This window comes from Eschrichtius robustus, chromosome 5 (assembly GCF_028021215.1).
Source record: "Eschrichtius robustus isolate mEscRob2 chromosome 5, mEscRob2.pri, whole genome shotgun sequence".
Taxonomy (NCBI): domain Eukaryota; kingdom Metazoa; phylum Chordata; class Mammalia; order Artiodactyla; family Eschrichtiidae; genus Eschrichtius; species Eschrichtius robustus.
Genome location: NC_090828.1, coordinates 54,823,893 through 54,845,736, shown reverse-complemented (window position 1 = coordinate 54,845,736; position 21,844 = coordinate 54,823,893). Strand labels below are relative to the sequence as shown.

The following is a 21,844-nucleotide window of genomic DNA, read 5'->3' as shown; positions in this document are numbered from 1 at the left end:
AGAAAGCCCGTGCACAACAACGAAGACCCAATGCAGCCAAAAATAAAATAAATAAATTTATAAAAAAAGAAAAAAGTACTTCTCCAAATAAAATATATGAGGCTTTCTTTTAAAAAAAAATGAAATTGAGTTCAGGCATGCATTTCATTTTAGACATTTTAAAAAATGAATTAAAAACAGCCCATTAATAATTGGTTCATCTGTGAGTTTCAGGTGGCAGTGTTGTCTGTGAAGGAGACTCTTGGATAAATTAGGAGTTTTGGATTAACATATACGCACTACTATATATAAAATAGAAAATCAACAAGGACCTACTGTATAGCACAGGGAATTCTACTCAATATTCTGTAATACCTATATGGAAAAAGAATCTGAGAAAGAATGGATATATGTATATGTATAACTGAATCACTTTGCTGTACACCTGAAACTAACACAACACTGTAAATCAACTGTAGCCCAATATAAAATAAAAATTAAATTAAAAAAAAAGAAATGATGGAATAGCAAGGCTGTTTCCTAGAGGCCTGGGCACTTGCCTCGCCTTCCTAACCACCTGCTGGGGCAGGCAGGGACTTCATGCAGGTTTGGAGCTGCTAGCAGGAATATCTGAACCTAAGTCCCATGTGAAAGCGGTGAAAGGGTGCTAGAGAAGGTGCCAGGCAGAGGAGGGGGCAGTTTCTGTCTCTAAACATTGGGTGTGCAAACAAGATTGTGATTATTTTGCCTCCTGGAATCTAGCACTGTTGCATGTTGCTCTTGGTAATTTTCTCTTGCAACTTAACTCTAGCAGAAAATCACAAATAGCCTTGGAGAGGCGCTCTCCCTGCCTCAAGGAGCTGCTAACATCTCCTAGGCTAGGAAAGAGGGCCAAATGAGTGTTTAGCACCAGGCTATAATGCTGAGCTTCCCTGAGCTCAAACGCCCTAATAAATGCACCTGTAAATATAAATAATTTAGATACACAAAATGGTAGGCGTTTTTAAGTCATTATCTGCCAGAAGACTAATTTAGAATTGCAGCCCTCGAGGGACCTAGGATTAAGTTTTATAGCTACTGAAAATAAAGAAAAATCATATTTACAAAACCATAATCATAATAATAACTCTCATTTTATTTACCTTAGCTTGTTTATCTAGTTCCAGATATGTACTCAAAATCTTCTCTGATTCAGAAAGGCTGGAACCGACATCCATTGCATTAGAAATTACTGGGCTGATTTTCTGAATGGACATTTCCACCTTTAGGAATAAAGAATATATTGCACCCTTAGTAATATATATTGGCATATATGTATGCAAATGTGTAGAGGAGATAAATATTACTCTCTACATTCCCATTATACTTTAAATGTATATCAATTTTAATCTAAAAATAGTTTAATATTTCAGAATTTCATATTTAAATTCATAATGCTGCTCTTCATATGAGGTAATACTACTGACTCACCAATAGAGGATATATGTTTACAGATATTTCTTTTATTAACAGCAATGAGATGTAGACAATAATCCACATTCTCTAAGAATTTATTATCTATATTACCCAGAAAGGATAATTCACTTGTCAACACATCAATAGAGATGAATTTTTCTGGTGCATTAAGTCATGATCATACACTGTACACTGAAAGGGGCCCAATTTACAGGTATATTTTGAAGCAGAGGTCCAGCATAGGTATTAGATCACTTTATGGATTACTATATTTAGGGCTGAGGGGCCCCGGGACAGCACCACATGCTGTACATGTGATAACAAAACACAGAAACATGCTTAGGCATTTAATTGATGAACGTGGGGTCTATGATTTGATCTTCAATACACATGAATTAGTGAATATAGTGAGCTTTAAAGGGTTCCATTCAATTCAAGTTACTGCCTTGCTCTGACTAGAGTTCATACTTCCCAAAGTCAAGCTGGCTCTGACTTAGCAGTAGCCAGACAAGCAACAACAGCTGTTTGAATTTCTACTGCGTTTTCCACCACCAACAAATTCGCTTGAATCTCAAGCTCCAGGGAATGCAGCACTACAGCTGCAGCCATGTTTGTAATCTCCCTGGACCCAAGCATCAGAACAAGGTTCAAATTCCCATCTCTGGATCAATAACAGGAGAGGAGGCAATTTAGATGGAGACTTGGTTATTTAATGACCTCTCCTGTGAAGTCAATTAATTCTACTTGTGTAAGTCAGGTATATAAGTCCATTGTAGCAAATGAAAAAACATCATTGAAAATTTGAGACCCAGCCTTTACAACATGGTTCATTAGCATTAATGTAACTGAGATATTACTAGTTTTTGCTATAACCCCATCTACAGACAAGTAATTTTTTTTAAATTTATTTATTTTATTTATTATTTATTTTTGGCTGCCTGGGGTCTTCATTGCTGCGCGCAGGCTTTCTCTAGTTGCGGCGAGCGGGGGCTACTCTCCATTGCGGTGCGCGGGCTTCTCATTGTCGTGGCTTCTCTTGTTGTGGAGCACGGGCTCTAGGCTCGCAGGCTTCAGTAGTTGTGGCACGAGGGCTCAGTAGTTGTGGCTCACGGGCTTAGTTGCTCCGAGGCATGTGGGATCTTCCCAGACCAGGGCTTGAACCCGTGTCCCCTACGTTGGCAGGCGGATTCTTAACCACTGCGCCACCAGGGAAGCCCCCAGACAAGTAACTTTTTATTTAGTCAAATAGTAGCTGCCTGGTTTTATTCCTCTTTGAAAATGGGAAATAAAATTCTTCAAACCACTATATTCACTAAATATTCCACTATATTGTAGAAAGGATTTTCACACATATGGTTTTATTCAGAGTAGCCATGTCCTTTGCACTGTCTTGGTTCAATAAATTATGATAATGGCAATTTATTCCTGGAACCCCTAAAACTCAACATTTTTGGTATCTATCTGCTGTTCTTGTGTTGTGTGGTGCCATGTTAACCAAAATGTGCATATTGGAACCATGCACAGAACCATGTAAATCAAGGAGGACACAATCACAAGATACACATGGTTCAATTAACACAGTTCTGTGCAAAGTGAGAACTGCCTTTGTGTAAACATGTTCTGGGCTGGGAGGCACGGAGGATGACACTTCTAGTTTTGGCAACCTGGGGCAGGGATGGTTGATGAGCAGTAGTGAATTACAACTTCATCCTGTTTGAATATAAAGCCTAATGTGGGATGAAGAGAATCCTAAGGAGACACACCCCTATCCTCCCACCGTGCCCACATATTGCAGTTCCCATACCATCATCTATTATCACCAGGTAAGGAGCTGCATCTAAATAGTAGCTTATGCATTAAATAGATAACCAACAAGGATCTACTGTATAGCACAGGGAAGACATTTAGGCTCTCTATACACTCCACATTATGTAAAAACCTTTAATGGAAAAGAATCTGAAAAAGAGTATATATACATATATATAAAACTGAATCGCTGTGCCGTACACCTGAAATTTACATATCGTAAGTCAACTGTACGTCAATGAAAAAATAAAAATAAAAAAACTTACGCAAACCAAGAAATAAATAGTAGCTTAAGGAGGACACATTTTATGAAATTACCTTTCTTAAATAGCCCTCCACTGAGGCTGTTAATTGCTGTCTATTAAGAGCAAATTCCCTGTGCGCTGAACACCATTCAGTCAGATGATCAACTCGCCTCCTGATGCATCCCATCATCTCATGGACACCGGTCACCCGAGAGCTGAATGGAACAAGCCAGCTGTTAGTTCACTCCACCCTCATAGAGAGGCCCCAGGAACAGGGAACATTTGAAAATGAACCTTTCATGATAAGTATGACTTGATAAAAGTTATTAAGCTTCAGGCTTTAGGATAATAGAAGTTAAGAAGCTGTAGTCCTGGTACAGCAGAGAGCAAAACCAAATTATGTTGTTTTGTTTAAGTCAGTCAGTCCTGAGGGAAAAGATGAGTTATGGGTTTTTGTAACCAGGTCTGGTCTACTCTTCTAAAGGTTCACTTTTTAATATTTCTTTAAGACATTCTGAGTATGTTTGCCAAGAGTTTTCCTGGGGGTGTTATTTAAAAGCTTCATTTATCTAAAGATGCTCTTTGAATAGAAATGTAGATCAGCCAATTAACAAAACACTGAATGATCCAATAGGGTAAAGTATTTATGTAACACTAAGGTCCTTGTTCTGGATACCTACGAATGCTCAAGGCTGTAATCATTAGGTGAAAACCAAGGTATCACCAACAATGAGGCATCTGATGTACTTGTTCATAAAAAGAAACCAAGCCTCACATGTCATTTTGTACCTGTGCTGGCCTCATGAGAAAAAGAAAAGTGACATGACAGCTCATAAAATGAAAATGTCTTTAAAACAACAAATGAACTTTGAGTTGGACCCCATTTGCTGTGGTCTAAAGACACATTAGCAAGTCTCCTAACCATTTCCAACATAGGCTTACTAGCAATGCAAGACAATGAAAGGACATTGCTGATGCAGTGAGCACTTTAAAATTTTTCAACCTATCCCTGAGATAGAGCCTCTCCCAGCATATAAGAAGTTGAAGTCTTTAATTTCCTATCAGTCATTTCCTTCCAATACTCATAAAGATGAGCTGATAACTCTTACATTCAATTACCCAGAGCTTTAAAAGATCTTGGAACAAGATACAGACTTCAGTAGTTTTACCTCAAAAAATTAATTTATGACTCTGTAAAAATGAACTGAATTAGTAATGAAATGAGGGCAGGATCCCAACTGCCTGAGAGGGAACGTGACTTCACAGGAATGACAATGAGGCTGCCAAAGAGTTTAGAGGTCATCAGGCAGCTTGGGAATCTTGTTGAATGCACATAGGATTCAAGTGTGTCCTGTGGGACCACCGGAGTCCCAGAGAAGTTTAACTGGAGGGGAAATCTTATTCCTGACGCCTAAGGTCCCACAGACGTTACACTTGAAACAACTTGTTTCACATTTTAATAACTCAGAGACCGTGAAGAGTATAATCAAGAAATCAGGAGAGTTTAGCAAATAATCCTTGTACTTATATCCACAAATTCTGTAAAAATATTATATTGGTAACAGTAATCATATTTTAACTACATTTTAGACTTTGCATGCTAAAAAGGCACTTAAAAGCCCAGTTATCCTATATGTTATGGTTTTTCTGTAGAACATGCAAATTTGGAATGAGAAAGATAAAAAAGAAAAGGTGAGTAAGCACTGTGGAAAATATGTACAGAGAATAAAGCTTGTCAAAATAAATGGGTAAACATTTTCTAAAAATAATCCACTTACTGTGACAAGGAACCATTTTTAATATTTTTTGTTTTGTTTTTAATTTATTTATTTTTGGCTGTGTTGGGTCTTCGTTTCTGTGCGAGGGCTTTCTCTAGTTGTGGCAAGCGGGGTCCACTCTTCATCACGGTGCGCGGGCCTCTCACTATCGCGGCCTCTCTTGTTGCGGAGCACAGGCTCCAGATGCGCAGGCTCAGTAATTGTGGCTCACGGGCCCAGTTGCTCCGCGGCATGTGGGACCTTCCCAGACCAGGGCTCGAACCCGTGTCCCCTGCATTAGCAGGCAGATTCTCAACCACTGCGCCACCAGGGAAGCCCCATTTTTAATGTTTTAAGTAATCTCTTCTAATTCTCATAACTACCCGATGGTCTGGCTGTAACTGTTATCTCTGTTTTGCAGATGAGCAAAGTGAGTACAGAAATGCTCAGTAACTTGCCCAGGTCACATTTATTAAATGGCAGGGCTGGGATTTGAACCTATTCATCTGATCCCAGAGTCCACACTCTTTACCACCTCATAGTACCTTTTCTGGGTCCATGACACATGAAGGGGGGTGGGGGGAGTATTCTAAAATTTCACTTTCCCTTGAACTCAGTGTTGATGGAAACAGGATTAGCCCGGCTGGCATGCTCTTTTGAAATTGGCTGTCTTCTCTGGGTAATGAAATGTCTGTCTGTAGTTTGCAAAGTGACCACTAGAGGGGCACGATATCTTGTTCAAATTCACATCTTGAAGGCCCCTCCAGCACAGAAAATGGAAACGGGGAAACAAAAACAAATCAAGCATTCCTTCCGTAAAAATATTGCTCTCTAGCAACTCACAATTTTAATTTAGATGAATCACAACGAGCCAAATAGGATCTCTCGCTGTCTTTGGATGGATCGTTCATTTTTAATTTTCCAATGACCTAGGAGATCAGTCTTATTTTGTGCTGATTTATGCCTTATCCTGTATATCTATTGCATTATAAATTAAGGGAAAAATACAACATTCTGTTCATTCATTTATCCTCTGTAGCCCTGAGCACATAGCCTTGTAAGAAGTAGATCAATGCATATTTTCAAATTAAATAAAGTACACTTTGATCAACATTTAAGGGAAGACAAGACACAGATTTAGGAACAAGAACATATGCACAGATAGTTACTGTATTAAGAATGTCACTAGTAACAGTTTCTAATTGTTTTTAGACAAAGATGACTTTGCCCTTTGCCCAGTTACAGAAGTTTTAGGCTATCCAAAGACTGCCCAACTTCTTCTTCGATGGTTTAGGGTTTATAGTTAGGTTGACTGATGCTTCCCTCCGCTATTTCAAGCCTCATAGGGACAGACTGAATTGCCTGTCCCATGTGCATTCCCTTCTTATTTGTGGCTTAGACCCCTTCCTTAGTACAAGAAGTTCTCAATTATCTTGCTTACCCTAGCCAGCTCCTATTTTCCTCCGTCCTCAGCTAGATCATCTCTGTCTGATCAGGCATTAATCCCTTCCTTCTACCTGATTACCAGTTGGAGTATATCTGTCACACTCCTAACCCCAGGGCCGCTCCCTCTCCATTCCTCCTTGGTGAAAACCTAGTCTGCAGGTTACAACCAGCCCTAGTCTATCATTTTCAGTTGGAAACTTGAAACACTGATTCCAGACATTTCTTCTGAACACTCCAAAACATTTTAAAACATGTATAGCATGCATATTGCCAATTTCCTCAGAGCCTGAAATGCAAATGGTTTGATCAAAGGAAAAATATGACCTCACACTCTGCCAGCAATTCTTACATGAAGTGAAAATAAGTTAATAGAATTCCATCAGCCACCCAGAAATGAGTCCTATTACTTCACAGTAATATTAAATAAATGATGGGACAAGAACTGGGGGCGGATAACAGAAACTTGGTTGACGGGAGTGCCAGGGCATTTTGTTCTGACTTTGAAGCCACATTGCTCATGTGCTGCCTGATGGGGTGGGAGAGGAGCTACCAGTGGACCAGCTTTGTAGGCCTAACAATCTGTGGCTCTGTAACTTGCATTGGAAATACTGCTTGATCTTTGGGCTGTCTGTCTATGAATGGATTAGATGGTTCCTGCCTGTAGTATGAGCATGGGGTACATCAGATTATTCCTGACATTGAATTTGACTTCTTCAAGCATCACAGATACTCTGGAGTGACAGACTGTGAAGGTTTCTTTAGACATTTGTTAGAAACTCCATCATGGGTGTATTTTCTCCCCTATTCATTGAGCCAGGAGAGGGGAGGGAAGGGGGAAAGAAAAATGACTGATTTTTTTCCCCTCCCAGAGAGCAGAGACATATTGACTTCTGGCTCAAAAATAGACTGTTACATTTGCTGTATGGAAGCGGTTGCCCTGTCTTTGCATCTGTTACAAACTAGGGCTGGGGGAAGAGAGTAAATCCTAATGTTAATGTGTTCTAATGATTCTTTCCTGAGAGCAGCAAGTTGCTTTCAAACCTTTCATAAATTACTATTGGCAGCCCATCTGGATTAGGAGCTGAACCAGATGCTAAGCACGCGCCAGCTCACTCTATCTCATCAGAAGGAATCAGTTGATCATATTTTTCTTTCTGTCTATGGACAAATTATACTTTGAAAATGGGAAAAAATATCTTCCTTATCTCTTGACAGGAATGCTGCATGTTTATCATCTCTATTTTGGAGGAAACAATCGTCACTATCTAGTTTTCATCCCTACTTTGAAAAAGTGCCATTCGAACTGTGGAAGTGACATGTATGTTTTTACAATAATTTTTTTCTGACTTAAGTTGTACACATTGAGAATCACTGCCCACCAAACATATCACACCCACATGTATCTCTTGTATACACATGACAATAAAGAAACAGCAAGTAGTAAGTGGGGCTGAAACTACAGGGTTCCTGGGTTCTGGTCCAGATCCATGCAGAGATGCCCACATGTTCCATTCCTATGAGGCCAGAGAGACCAAAACATATCTTACATGAAGGGTCCCATAGCTGGGATTCTCCCTGAAATCAGTAACAGGGATGGGATTCTCCCTCTTGTAAAAGGAGTTTGAAAAACGCTATAGCCCACTGCTGCTGAAGCCAAGGAATCAGACATAGCAGAGCAGTCAGGAACCCACACTGCTCCCCAACCTGGATTTCTGGCTGCACCTCTGAGAGCCCCAGTAGCTCCATGGGAGCTCAGGTGACCCTGATCAAATAGCAGAAGACTGTTTCTGGACAGGAGACCCTGTGAGTTCAGGTGGAAGTCACTGCAAAGCTGCTAAGGAGGAAAGAAGAAAGAGGAGAGAACAAAGCAAGGACAATAAAGCTGAAGAACAAGCACCTTCCATCCAGAAGGACAATCTAAAATTTCAAAACACATGAGGAAAATGAATCCTAAGAAAAGACACTCAACAATCAAGAGCTAAATGTACTCTACTGGAAATGAAAATTAGTAGAGCAATCTGAAAGTGACTTTATAAATATGTCTCACATCACCAGAAAGATAAAGGAAAAATGAATACCCATAACAAAGAAACAAGAAACTCTGAAGCAAAAGCAGTCAGAAATGAAACAAAATTGGATAGGAAAAAGAATGAGTTAGGAATCCTAGAAATGAAAACAATATAGTTATGAAAACAAACAAAAGAATTCAATGGCTGAAAACAAAGGGAAAATTAACAAAAGAGAAAAATCAATATGATGTATTCATTGGGAATGCAATGCAAAGAGATAAAGGAATGAAAAATATGAAAGACAGTTCAGACATCTAAGGCAGACTGGGAGCCTCCAACATTCTTCTACTGGGAGTTACAGGAGGAGAGAAAAGAGAGAAAAACAGAAAATCAATATTTAAATTGCTGAACATTTTCCCTGATTGATGACATAAATCCTCAGATAAAAGGGGCACAGTAAGAGCTAACCAGACAAATATTCTCATTTCAGGTAATTTAGAAGATATAAAAATACATTTTAATGTATTTCCTTCCAAAAAGTTTTTCTCTTGGCAGTCCTTTCCACCCCTTCCCCTCCAAAGTTAGTAAGATGCCATATATGTGATTTGGATCCTACTTTATCCTCTTAACATTTTATTGTGAGGATACTCTCTGTCTTCAGATATTCCTCAAAAACACTCTGATATTGGCTTAGATTATTCCATACTGTGCTTGCCCTTAAACTACTGAAACAGTTTCCTATTTTCTGAAAATATTTAGGTGTTTTTCAGGTTTGCACTATTATAAACAACACTGTAATGAGCAGTTTATTCATATATTTGTCCACTCACATCTCTTCCTCTCTTCTTTCTGGTGTTCTTTCCTCTCTAAGCCCTCTCATTGGAGAGTAATCCCCCTCAGCTGTCCAAGGCACAGATTTCTGCCCCTTTAGTCAGGCTTCCTCTGTAGACCCTGCAGTTTCAGACCTTCTTACTCTGGGATCCTTGCTATTTCACATCACATCATCAGTATCATAAATGAATAAATTCATATTGCAATGAGTGACTCCTAGATATTTTACAAGAACCTAATCTAATTAGTCCTACATTTAATAGAAAGGGTAAACTTTGGGTGCATTCCATACTAAAAGTTTCAGAATTATACAAGCCTTAACAATGGTAACAGATCCAGATTGCAATTATGACATTTACTCAACCCCTAAAGAGAACAACTTAATACAGACATGAAAATATTTGGAAAGTGGCTGAGTTAACACTGTCATAACTCAACTTTGCAATTTCCTAAATTTCAGTATCTGATATTTACCATCTAAATATATCATCAAACTCTTAAAAAAAAGTTATTTTAAGTTCTTAAATGCTTGGTAGAATTCCTACAAAATGTGACAATAGATGACTCTGATACAAAGGGATTTCTGATTTTGTTTCTTTGTTTTGTTTTATGTTGTTGGAGGGTGGGGATTATTTTTGTTTTCCACGCAAGATCTTTTAAAATATTTTTGCTATGACATTAACTTTCCTTTATGCCACACCAGCCTCTTAACATTTCAAATCAAGTCACCTAGTATGTAAATACCGAGATAAGGAGCATAAAGGAGGTTTCCTACATGGTTGACCTTGAGGGCTGACCTCAAGCTGATGTCATGGTCTGGATGGGGAGACAATGCTGCCACAAGTCAAACAACTAAGAACTGAGTCAGAACACCACAGAGTAAAAAGTGAGATAGAGCTGACAAACACAAAGGAATTAAAAAACTATTGTGTGGTAGGTATTGATTAGGCTCATCCTGGCTGGAAGATGTAGACCCTTCACCCATCTTACATTATCAAATTCAACAATGGTCTTCTCAAGTCTCACTCCTTCACTTGACCCATCCTGGTCACAGGAGCTTGGGATTGTGTATCTCTTCTCTGAAGAGGTGGCCCTAACACCCACTGTCCCCAGGGCTTCCTCAGACCTAGATCACACTCCCTTGACATTTCATTCCCTTACTGGCCGTTAATAAGGTTCTGAAGACTCAGGGCCAGGTTTATGTATCTTTGACTGTCCTTGAAGTCCAGTGCTGGTATGTCATATGGATGCTCAATAATGTTTTAAATAAACAGAAAGAAAGAAAAACTTTGCAGGGAAGGTGAGACTTGAGTTGAAATTAGAGGATAGATGGAGCACATTTTAAGTGTGTTAGAATAAAAAAAAAAATCCACACTCACTAAGTGGTCAGGCTCCTTCCTAATGACTGAAGTTGAAAGAAAGGAGACAGAGCTAGCAACCTAACACAGCAGTTAAGACCTGCACTCACTCTACCCTTTACCACTGTGGGACAGGTAGTAGGTAAGTTATTTGAACCTTTCTGAGCCCCAGCTTCCACACCTGCAAAACAGGGACAATGGTAATAGAAGTATCTGTATAACAGGGTGGCTTGAGGATAAAATTTGTTAATGTAGATAAAGCACACAAGCGTTGCCTTTATTGCCAACGAGCATTTGGACATAGTCTAACTTCCACCTAACTATTTTATCTTGTCTTATGCCTTTTCCCCTTGTCACCCTCTCCTCCAGCCACACTGTACTTCTTTCTGCTACACCTTTGCTGTTGTTCTGCCAGGTCCACTCATCTTCCAGCCATTTGCATGGTAGCTCCTTCTCCTTAATCTTTCCCTGACTACAATGTCTAAAATGGTCCCCTCCCCACAGTCACTCTCTATCCCATTTCACTTTTTATTTTTTTCATAGTTCTCATTGCTGTGTAAGAGCATCTCATCTGTTGATCTATTTGTTGGTTGACTGTTTCTTCCCACCAGAGTATAAACAGCATGAGGGCAGGCACTTCACCTACCACATTAAGTCACTATCCCATTTCATTTTTTTTTTCATAGTTCTCATTGCTGTGTAAGAGCATCTCATCTGTTGATTTATTTGTTGGTTGACTGTTTCTTCCCACCAGAATACAAACAGCATGAGGGCAGGCACTTCACCTATCACCTTAGATGCTTGGGAGCACCTGATCTACAAAGACACTCACTAATATTTTGGGAATGAGCAAATGAATGACTGAATGAACCATGCTCTGTCTAAAGTTCATTATCATTCACAAGATCAACCAGGGTAAGTAGTGGTAGTCAACATAAATGAAAATCGTGAAAAGAGAATGCAAAATCCCAACTTACCCCTGTTTCTATTTCTCTGTAAAATATGAAAATATGAAGAATCAACATTAAGTAAATAACAATAAATGTTAGAGCAAAAGGGCAATACCTAAGGTTATATGAAAGCAAAGTATTCAGTCAGGATGAGGTTTATAAGCTTAAGTTCACCACAACAAGGTAGAATGAAAACTGGAACAGTCTTTTATGCAGGAACAGAAATTGAGTCAATGCTGAAGCAAGTTTACCTGTAAATCTTAAATTAATTTTAGCGACAGGAAAAGCCAAATGAATACTTTATAAAGTAGCCTGGTCTTAGTGGGTGTTTCTATGTTTTTGAGTTTTGTATCTTTTTGAATTATAGTTTTGTCTGGATATATGCCCAGGAGTGAGATTGCTGGATCATATGGTAGCTTTTTTTTTAGTTTTTTAAGGAACCTCCATACTGTTCTCCATAGTGGTTGCATCAATTTACATTCCCACCAACAGTGTAGGAGGGTTCCCTTTTCTCCACATCCTCTCCAGCATTTGTTATTTGTAGACTTTTAAAATGATGGCCATTCTGAATGGTGTGGGGTGGTACCTAATTGGAGTTTTGATTTGCATTTCTCTAATAATTAGCGATGTTGAACATCTTTTCATGTGCCTGTTGGCCATCTGTATGTCTTCTTTGGAGAAATGTCTATCTAGGTCTTCTGCCCATTTTTCGATTGGGTTGTTTGTTTTTTTGTTATTGAGTTGTATGAGCTGTTTGTATATTTTAGAAATTAAGCCCTTGTTGGTCTCATTATTTGCAAACATTTTTTCCCAGTTCATAGGTTGTCTTTTGTTTATGGTTTCCTTGTTTTTGAGTTCTGAATTGGTAGCTCACTGAGAAACATAAAAAAGGAGGTTCCTAGTTTTTGTCCAATTATGGAAAACTTCACCTCACACAAGGTCTCCAACCCAGCACTTCCAATCACCACAGCTCCCTGTGGCTTAATAAATGCAGTATTCTGCTCGGCAGCAGGGTACCTTTGGGCTACCTTTACACTCGGTGCTCAGAGATGATGCCAAGCAAGGCCTAAGAGGAGGTGAGGGGGCCGGAATCCAGAGCTTTCAACCTCACTGTAAGCCTGGTTTGTTTGACCATTATCAGATCCCATGATAGGTAACTCGCATCATAACTAAATGCAAACGAATGCGCTAAAATGCCTTTGATGTTAAAGTGTACTTAGGTTATGTCATAGATATCACACTCTGAAAAGATAATAAACAATTTAACAATGACTCAGAATTATCACCTGAGCATTAGGGAGGAAATAGAAGGGCAAGGAAACATGTAAATAACCATCATTTATTTTGTGAAGTTGCTCCAATTTCAAAGGTATTTGATTCCAGGATAGAAAAACAGTGTGGATCTGTTCCTAAAATAATGACAAAGTTCTCAGATTTACTGGGAAGCTTCATCTTAGATAAATGTGAACTTCTGAAGTCCTATTTTATTAACTAACTGGAAAACAAATTATATCTAAGGGTCTCTGAAATTCCTATCTGCCCCAGTACTAAATTTTGTCTTTATTATCTCGAGATAAATGTTTATCTGCTCTATTTCTAATATAACCTTCCCCAGTTAGTGAACATGAATATGATTTGGTACAGCTGACTCTGCCGTAGTCATCTGAAGCAACCATGTAACTCTTAATATTTTGCTTTTAAAACTCTTTGTATAGGGCTTCCCTGGTGGCGCAGTGGTTGAGAATCTGCCTGCCAATGCAGGGGACACGGGTTCGAGCCCTGGTCTGGGAGGATCCCACATGCCGCGGAGCAACTGGGCCCGTGAGCCACAGCTACTGAGCCTGCGCGTCTGGAGCCTGTGCCCCGCAACAAGAGAGGCCGCGATAGTGAGAGGCCCGCGCACCGCGATGAAGAGTGGACCCCACTTGCCGCAACTAGAGAAAGCCCTCGCACAGAAACGAAGACCCAGCACAGCCATAATTAATTAATTAATTAATTAATTAATTAATTAATTAAAAAAACTCTTTGTATAGAAGGTAAATAAATAAGTGAACCAATTATTTATCGGGCGCTCTCTATATGCCAGAGTGGTGTTATCGCATTTGATTAAAACATCCTCTACAAAATGCATATTTCCATTTTACCGATGAGGAAACTGAGGTTCAGAGAAATTAAAAGTCATGGTATTATTTTGGCTCTCAGAATGCATGAAATACAACTCCTTTGATACTAAGTCCTAAGCTTCTTATCCACACCAGTTTTCAAATGTCTGATAGTAGGAATTTTAGTGTTTTGTGTCCTAGTAGTGTGGCTGGCATTCAGAAGTCTAGGAAGCCATTGTGATGTTCAGTAACACATACTTTTCTCTGTGGAATTTATGTTTATTTCCATTGCCACTATTCTAAATTCCACCTTCACCCCAGCTGTGGCTGCAACTTGAAATCTCCTTCTGCTTCTCTCCCATGGTGGTGACCCAGGTCGTTGAACAGATAAATCATTAGATGAGGAAGGGAAGCAAGTCCCAAATGGAATGCATGGGATTGAGGTCAGTAACTATGTGTGTGTGGCTCTGGGTTGCGACTGAGATTCTAATGCGTTTCAATTCAGCTTCTAATGGATTTCTATTCTACATCTACCCTCTGAATCAAAAATGTCCTTTGCCAAGTAACAACTGCACTTTACCTTTAGTTCCTCCTGCAAAATGGAAATAGTATTGATTTGTAAAATACTGTGAAATCTCAGGGCAACCAAACACCTTGGAACTACTGTGAACGCTCATATATCTAGGATGTTGACAGAAACCACACTGCTAATTTTTTTTTTTAATCCAGTTACCTACCATTAATTCAAGTTTCTTGAAATGGTCCCTAACTATTACTTCTTCTATTAAGACTCAGTCTGCAACCTGAAGAACAGAACTATAGATGTCCCTTTGAAAAACAATATATATGTAAAATTTAAGACTAGAAAGAGCAAAGAAGGCAAAAAGAATGAGACTAGCTAAGTAAATAAACGTGTCGACCATTACAAAATGGATGGCCAAAAAGAATCACTAGAATCCTGAAAATAGACTGTAAGGTAAAATAAAAGCACTTCTCTTATATTGAAGTATTGAAAATAAAGCATTACTGATTAGAACAAACAGGATAAAGTTTAGCAGTAATAACTTGTGACCAGCTTTCCTACTCTTAAGACTTAAGCATGAAAACTAAATACGGAACTTCAGTTTCTGGTCAAGAAGCAGGGACTGGATTTACCCTCATGCCTTAAACAACTCAGACATTGAAGGACACGTAGCACAGGACAGTGATCCCTGAGAGAAGGGAAATGAATGAGGTGAGCCTTACGATGGCATCAGCCTGCTGCCTGGGAGGTAATTTCCAGACCAAAGCTCAGGGAAGTGGAACAAAACAGAGTCCAAAGGATGTACTGTTTTGAAGATACAGAGATCAGACTTAGGGGAGGCCAAGGCACCTAGAATTCCTGGGGCAGTGTATCAGTGGCAGATCTTCAGATCTGGGGAGGGGTCTTTGGCTGCTTTCTGATCCACCCATGCATGAAAGGAAACTGTCTAAGGTCAGGGAAAGCATCACAAGTAAAGAGTGGCCTGAACAGAGAAATAGTATGTATCTGTGCTTTGAGACCTACTTACTAAACTGACATGAGACCATTCCCCAATTACAACTGGAGACCTCACCACTTAATCCATCATCACATGACTCAGATCAATGTCAAACAGGTACACTGAGTCCAGGCACAACAAGTCCAGGCACCCCACAGGATATCTTCTGCCTGGTCCAAGACTCTTATACATTCTAGAAGACTGGACCTGTAGCAGGGGAGGGGAGAAGGGAGCTCTCATACCCATAGGGGCCAGACATGAGCACACTGGTTCTCCTAGAGCCGAGTGGACACACCATTACCCGATGCATGACGTGGAGCCAAAGTAAGGAAACTTAGTAACTACAGCTATTGTTAGTTTTCCAAAGGTGAGAATTATTTGCCCTTTTCATAGCCTCAGCTTTTTAGCTCCTGCTGGAATATCTTGGATTATTTCTGATCTTGACTTTGATGGTCCCATAGCAACCATCACAAGCCCTGGTTAAAGGTATCTGTCTGGACTCAGATTATCTTCTGAAAAGAAAATTCCTTAAACCCAAACTTACCAAATCAACCCTTGTAAACATGTCGAAAATAGAGCAGAATGAGGGTTTAAACAGAAATAAAATAATTTTTTCCACATTTGACCTATTTCATGGTTCCTCAAATTGAATGTCTTCGAGTTTCAAGGGGATTGTGGATATGGAAGATAAAAACAGGGCTTACCCCATTTGCAGAATTTTTTTTGTCTCTCTCTGTCAAAACATAAGCCCTGCCATCATTTCTTCCTAGTCAGTATCTGTTCCTTCATCTGCTCTTTCTGTCATCTCCATTTTGTCTTCCAATCCCTATGCTTGATCATACGTTCTCACTGCATTCTCTTTCTGCTTCTCAAGGTCCTTCTCTCTCCTCATTCCCACCCATCTCTAAGATATACCAGAGTATATCACACTGATATACTCACTGAATGTGCTCATAAAAACAACCCACCCTAGCACACTGGTTAAGAGCAGGTGGTCTAGGATGCACTTGACCATTAATCTGGATCCATGCACTTGAATTCAAATTCTGGCTCTGCCACTAACTAACCAGCGGCTTGACCTTTTGCAAGTTACTTAACCTCTCTGTGTCTCAGTTGCTTGTACAAAGAGAACATTAATAGTATATTCTATGACTTGTAGAGTTGCTGTGAGGATTAATGGGATAATGCTTCTAAAGCTGTTGAGACAGTGCCAGGCATGTGGTGGGCTCTCAATTTTTTAAAATGTAATTATTATTAATTAATAATAATGTCATCTTTTACTTAGGGTTTTTCTTGGTGAGCCATCAAGCTCATAAATGAAAGGGAATTCTAGAACTTTATTTTTTCCAGAAAAGAAAAAAGGGACAGAGTAGACTCGAGGTTTACGAATTAAAAGGGAGGAAGAAATCCCACGGAGATGCTAGGATATAAAAAGTATACAGAAGGAAAGTTCTGTGTCTTCTTTTGTTCTTTCCCTCCTCCCTCCTCAGAAACTCATAGAAAGAAAGCTTTAGCATCTTCATGTCCTCAGGTCAGAATAGAGCCTCACTTCTGGATGAGCAATGCTGTGTTCAGAATTACTGTTGACCAAAATTCAATAGAACCTTTTAAGCCATGTCATAATGCAGTAAAACATCAGAAGTAGGGAAAAAAATCATGCAACTTATTTTTTAACAGACTGTGGAAACTGTGAAAAAGCTTGTCACACTGAGGAAGAAATAGACTTCACTTACCTGCAGGAGGCTAGTTCGTTGATTAAGGCTTGTCCCTCTTGCAAAGCATCAGCTGTGCAGTCTTTAATTTCTCTGTGTAATTCCTCATGCCTCGCTGCCAAGACAGGCAGACTTAAACCTTCTGATTTAAGGAGCTTAATGTAAGCTTCAACTCTTCCAAGTACATCAAATGCCTGCCAAAGAAAACATACTTTCATTTTCTGCTCATCTGGTTTAAAGTCTACATCAATGTGCATACAAAATACTGGAGATCAAACCAGCCTGTTCAATTTATTGGTTTGATCATAACCAAAAACAACAATCTGAGTCTTAGAAAATAGCTGTAGAGCTTTAAGGCTCCATTTAGGGAAACTGATCGTAGTTTAGTTCAGCACAGATAAATGTCAACCCCATAAAATTACCAAAATAGTTTACATTGAGAATGTACCTATACAACACAGTTATAACTATATAAAATTTGGAGAGCCAGATTTATTTTGTGCATATTCTGTACTGGATACAACTAATGGATGAGATGTTTTAAAAATATTATGCAGACTTTCATAACCTGAATATCTCTGTAATATTCCTTAAAAAAATTCCCAATAAATTGCACTTTGAACCTGAAACACCATGGGGAAGTATTCAAAAAATTTTGGGGCTTTTGTCCCTTGCCTTTCTGAGTAAAAGATATTCTGCTTGCTCCATCCAAGGCATCTGTCTGTCTATAGAGAAGATTGGAATTTGGTTCTGAAACAGTGCAAAGACTAAGACCAACGTAATGTTTAGCTTCTGACACGTAAAACAGGATTATGCAGGAAAAAACATCACCTTGCAAACCAAGATACTGTCTTGAGAGAAGATTTTTGAAATTCTTTATTTTCTTCCTTTATTAGCAGAGGTATGGGGGATTAAGCTTATAGAATTAACATAGAGTAGAGAGGAGCTATCCTTTTGGCCATTAAGGCCTAGTTGGCATTAAGAAAGGGGAATATATGATATAAAAGCAGTAAAAGAGGACTGTGGCAATATGAGGAAAAAAGAGATCAGAGTGCCATGGTCTTCATAGGTCACCTGATAGCCCATCTGTGAACTTGGGCCTGGAGAGCAGGAGATGAGTTAGGTAAGTTGAAGAGAAGGTGAACAGCAAGGGAGCTCTTGCCACGCTGCCCTCTGGCTGTACTGGAAGAAGCCACCTTACAGGGTGTTCCACACCACTCTGAAGAACAGTCCTATCCCAGGAAGCTTGACTGGGCCACAGTCAGCAGGGGCCTGAAGCCTAGCCTTTCTGGGTTGTTACAGTGGAAGCCAGTGAGCTCAGCAGGGGGCCACCAGGTGAACTAGGAAGACCCCACAATGAGAGCAATGGTCTCGTGAGTCGACTACCACTGAGAACTGAGAGAGACCAGAGAGGGGAGCAAGGCTGGGTTGATGCTGAGGGAACACAGTTTAAGCCAAATGTAGAGGTTACAGCCGTGGACCTGTGTAACAGCACCCATACCTCTGCACCTGGCCACCTTTGAAGGGAGTGAGTTTTTTTTTTTAATTTATTGAAGTATAGTTGATTTACAATGTTGTGTCAATTTCTGCTGTTCAGCAAAGTGATTCAGTTTTATATATATATATGGTTTATCACAGGATATTGAATATAGTTCCCTGTGTATATAGTAAGAACATGTTTATCCATGCTATATACAATAGTTTGCATCTGCTAATCCCAAACTGCCAATCCTTCCCTCCTCCACCTCCCTTGCCCCTTGGTAACCACAAGTCTATTCTCTATGTCTTTGAGTCTGTTTCTGTCTCATAGATAAGTTCATTTGTGTCATATTTTAGATTCCACATATAAGTGATATCATATGATATTTGTCTTTCTCTTTCTTACTTACTTCACTTAGTATGATAATCTCTAGGTCTATCCACATTGTTGTAAATGGCATTATTTCATTCTTTTTTATGGCTGAGTAATATTCCATTGTATATATGTGCCACATCTTCTTTATGAATTCATCTGTCAATGGACATTTAGGTTGTTTCCATGTCTTGGCTATTGTAAATAGTGCTGCTATGAACATTGGGGTGCAAGTATCTTTTCAAATTATAGTTTTGTCTGGATATATGCCCAGGAGTGAGATTGCTGCATCATATAGCAACTCTATTTTTAGTTTTGTAAGGAACCTCCATACTGTTCTCCATAGTGGCTGTACCAATTTACATTCCCACCAACATTAGGAGGCTTCCCTTTTCTCCGCACCAAAGGGAGTGAGTTTTAATGGCAGAATTGGAACTGGACAAAATTTGAATTTACAAATGAAATCTTTCAGATACTGTCATATGACTTATATGTTGATATTCTGCTTTCCCACCAATGTCCTCATGTCTTCTGAATCTGCATTTACTGAGAGTGTATAAAGCAAATTCATTCCCATTTATTTAGTAGATGATAGGAAGTAATACAAATAATCACTACAGTTTAATGAGAACTATGTGCTTCTTCTCTATTTCATGTTTCACAATTACTTCTCATTTCATCAACAAATATTTCTGATCGTCTGCTGAGTTCCAGGCATATTGTCCTTAAGAGCCATGGGAGGGAGCAAGAAATTATCCCCTTTATATGACTGAGGAAACTGTGTCTCAGAGAAGTTAAATAAATTTCACGAAGTCATACTTGTGCTAAGGGACAAATTTGGTATTTATACTCAATCTGTCTGGCCCCGAGGGCTCTGCTCTTAAATCCTGGGCTATGGTGCCATGTAGCAAAGGATTTCTATGGCAGGCTTATGAGAGAGGGGCATTTCCAAGAAGACTGTTAATCTTAGGTGGAAAAGGTAGGATTTAAAAACTTACTTTTTGTAAATAGTGTCTACTTTTCCTTCTTACAGGTGAGAAAGGATACAGAGAAAGATTGAGCTATTTCTCTTATGTTTATAGGACTGTAAAAGAAAGATAGCTTTATTAAAGAAATTTTGAACCTGAAGAACTCTTCCTTATCTGATCCTTTTTCTTTCCTGCAGCTGGCAACAGAGCCAAATGTCTCAAGATGCTGATGTTAGAAAAGATGATTTGAATTGCTTCCTGGATCTTTCCATAACACACTGAAACACCACTAGGCAATAACCACTGTTTCTGGAATTTTGTTTTATATTTTTAATTTTATTGCTTATTTTGAATAAATTGGAGTCCCTTGTTAATCAAGGGTTAGTTTTAAAGTCAGTGCCTAAAGCAAAAATCTGGTATAGTCAAAATAATCATGAACTCCCTTAAATCATGTTTAAAGTTTAATATATGTTTATAGTAATACATACTCACACTTAGGACTGAGAGCCACCGAGCTAGGATAAAGGAAGAAATAAGGATAAATCTATACTTAGATGTCAGGACATTCACTTCATTCTTTCTTTAAGATATTTCTCAAGTTCTTACTGTGAATGGGGAAAGGATACAGACTTCAAAAGTGCTTTTTCTTGCCTGTAAGTTTAAGTCCATTCTATCTTAATATTAAGCCATTATAACCTTACTAAATATCATGTTTATTGTTGAGAAATAAAGAAGGAAAACATATGAAAATAACAAGGGCACGATGGTGGAAATGTAGTAAGTACTCAGAAAATATTTGCTGGTTCTTACTCTAAATGTTGATTGATCAGACACATCTTTGAAAAATCACTGAGAAGAGCACGGCCACCTGCTGCCTGTCACTCATCCTACGTGGCTTTTTCTCCTCGTGTCCCCACTGAACAGCTGCTACTCTCAGATACTTGGCCACTGGTCTCATCTTCATAGGAGTTAGATTCTAAAGCCACTTGTACATTAAACGCATGTGTGATGTGACTCCACCCTATTGAAGGTTATCATAAAAGTATCATTCCCTAATGGCATGGAAATAAGTTGAAGAGCTAAACATTCACTAGAAGGAGGAGGTGGTAGATCAAGGACCAGTATAACCCATAACTTACAATTAAAATAGCCAGATTTTCTTCCAGAGCTTTTTCTCAGAAAGATCAAAGTGTCAGGAAAGTATTTATGAATTGCTCTATGTATCACACTTAATAGAACTATAGCAGTAGAAAGGAGGTGAGTGATTTTTTTCCTTCATTGGCTCAACGAATATATTTACAAAGATCTACTATAGGTAAGATGGGCTGGATGCTGTAAGAGAGCTTATTCCTTACCCTTAATCCTAACTTAACCCTAATGGGAATAATCTACAGACACAGATATAGTTAAATTTCTTAATTTTAAGAGGAGACCTCTTTCAAGATTATACTGTCTGCGATTGTCTGAATCATATGCAAAGCTCATTTCTCTTATTCCCACATAGAAAATGATCTAAGTATCATTGTTCTCACTTAATCTACCCCCAGAATAGAACTGAGTGCTTGTGTATTTACCAGATCCGTAAGGAACCTGATATACTGGATCCAGTCTGGAAAGAATCTCTTTGTTGCACACATGGTACAGAACAGGTTATTTCCAGCAAGAACACTGTGACCTCCAGATAAACGCCTTTGGAATTAATATTTTACATTTAGGTCTTTTTCCTTCACATCCCCTTTTTCTTCAAACATTGTGTGAAGGTCAAATAGAGGTTTTATGAGTGGACTGGAATAAACAAGGATATAGGTACAAGGATAATATTTTCTCCCTCTGGGTTCTAGCTCTTCTTGACTA

The 21,844-nt window shown here is 39.0% G+C and overlaps 1 protein-coding gene across 1 annotated transcript in view; it reads right to left on the bottom strand.

Moving 5' to 3' along the window:
* The window catches only part of CCDC141 (coiled-coil domain containing 141), a 205,383-nt gene that overhangs the window by 57,436 nt on the left and 126,103 nt on the right, over positions 1-21,844 (bottom strand). The window contains exons 10-12 of the mRNA XM_068543883.1: positions 17,192-17,364; positions 3,559-3,700; positions 1,122-1,241 (exon numbers count right to left, since the gene is read on the bottom strand). Of these exons, the coding sequence (XP_068399984.1) occupies positions 1,122-1,241; positions 3,559-3,700; positions 17,192-17,364 (435 nt within the window). The remainder of the gene's footprint in view (positions 1-1,121; positions 1,242-3,558; positions 3,701-17,191; positions 17,365-21,844) is intronic.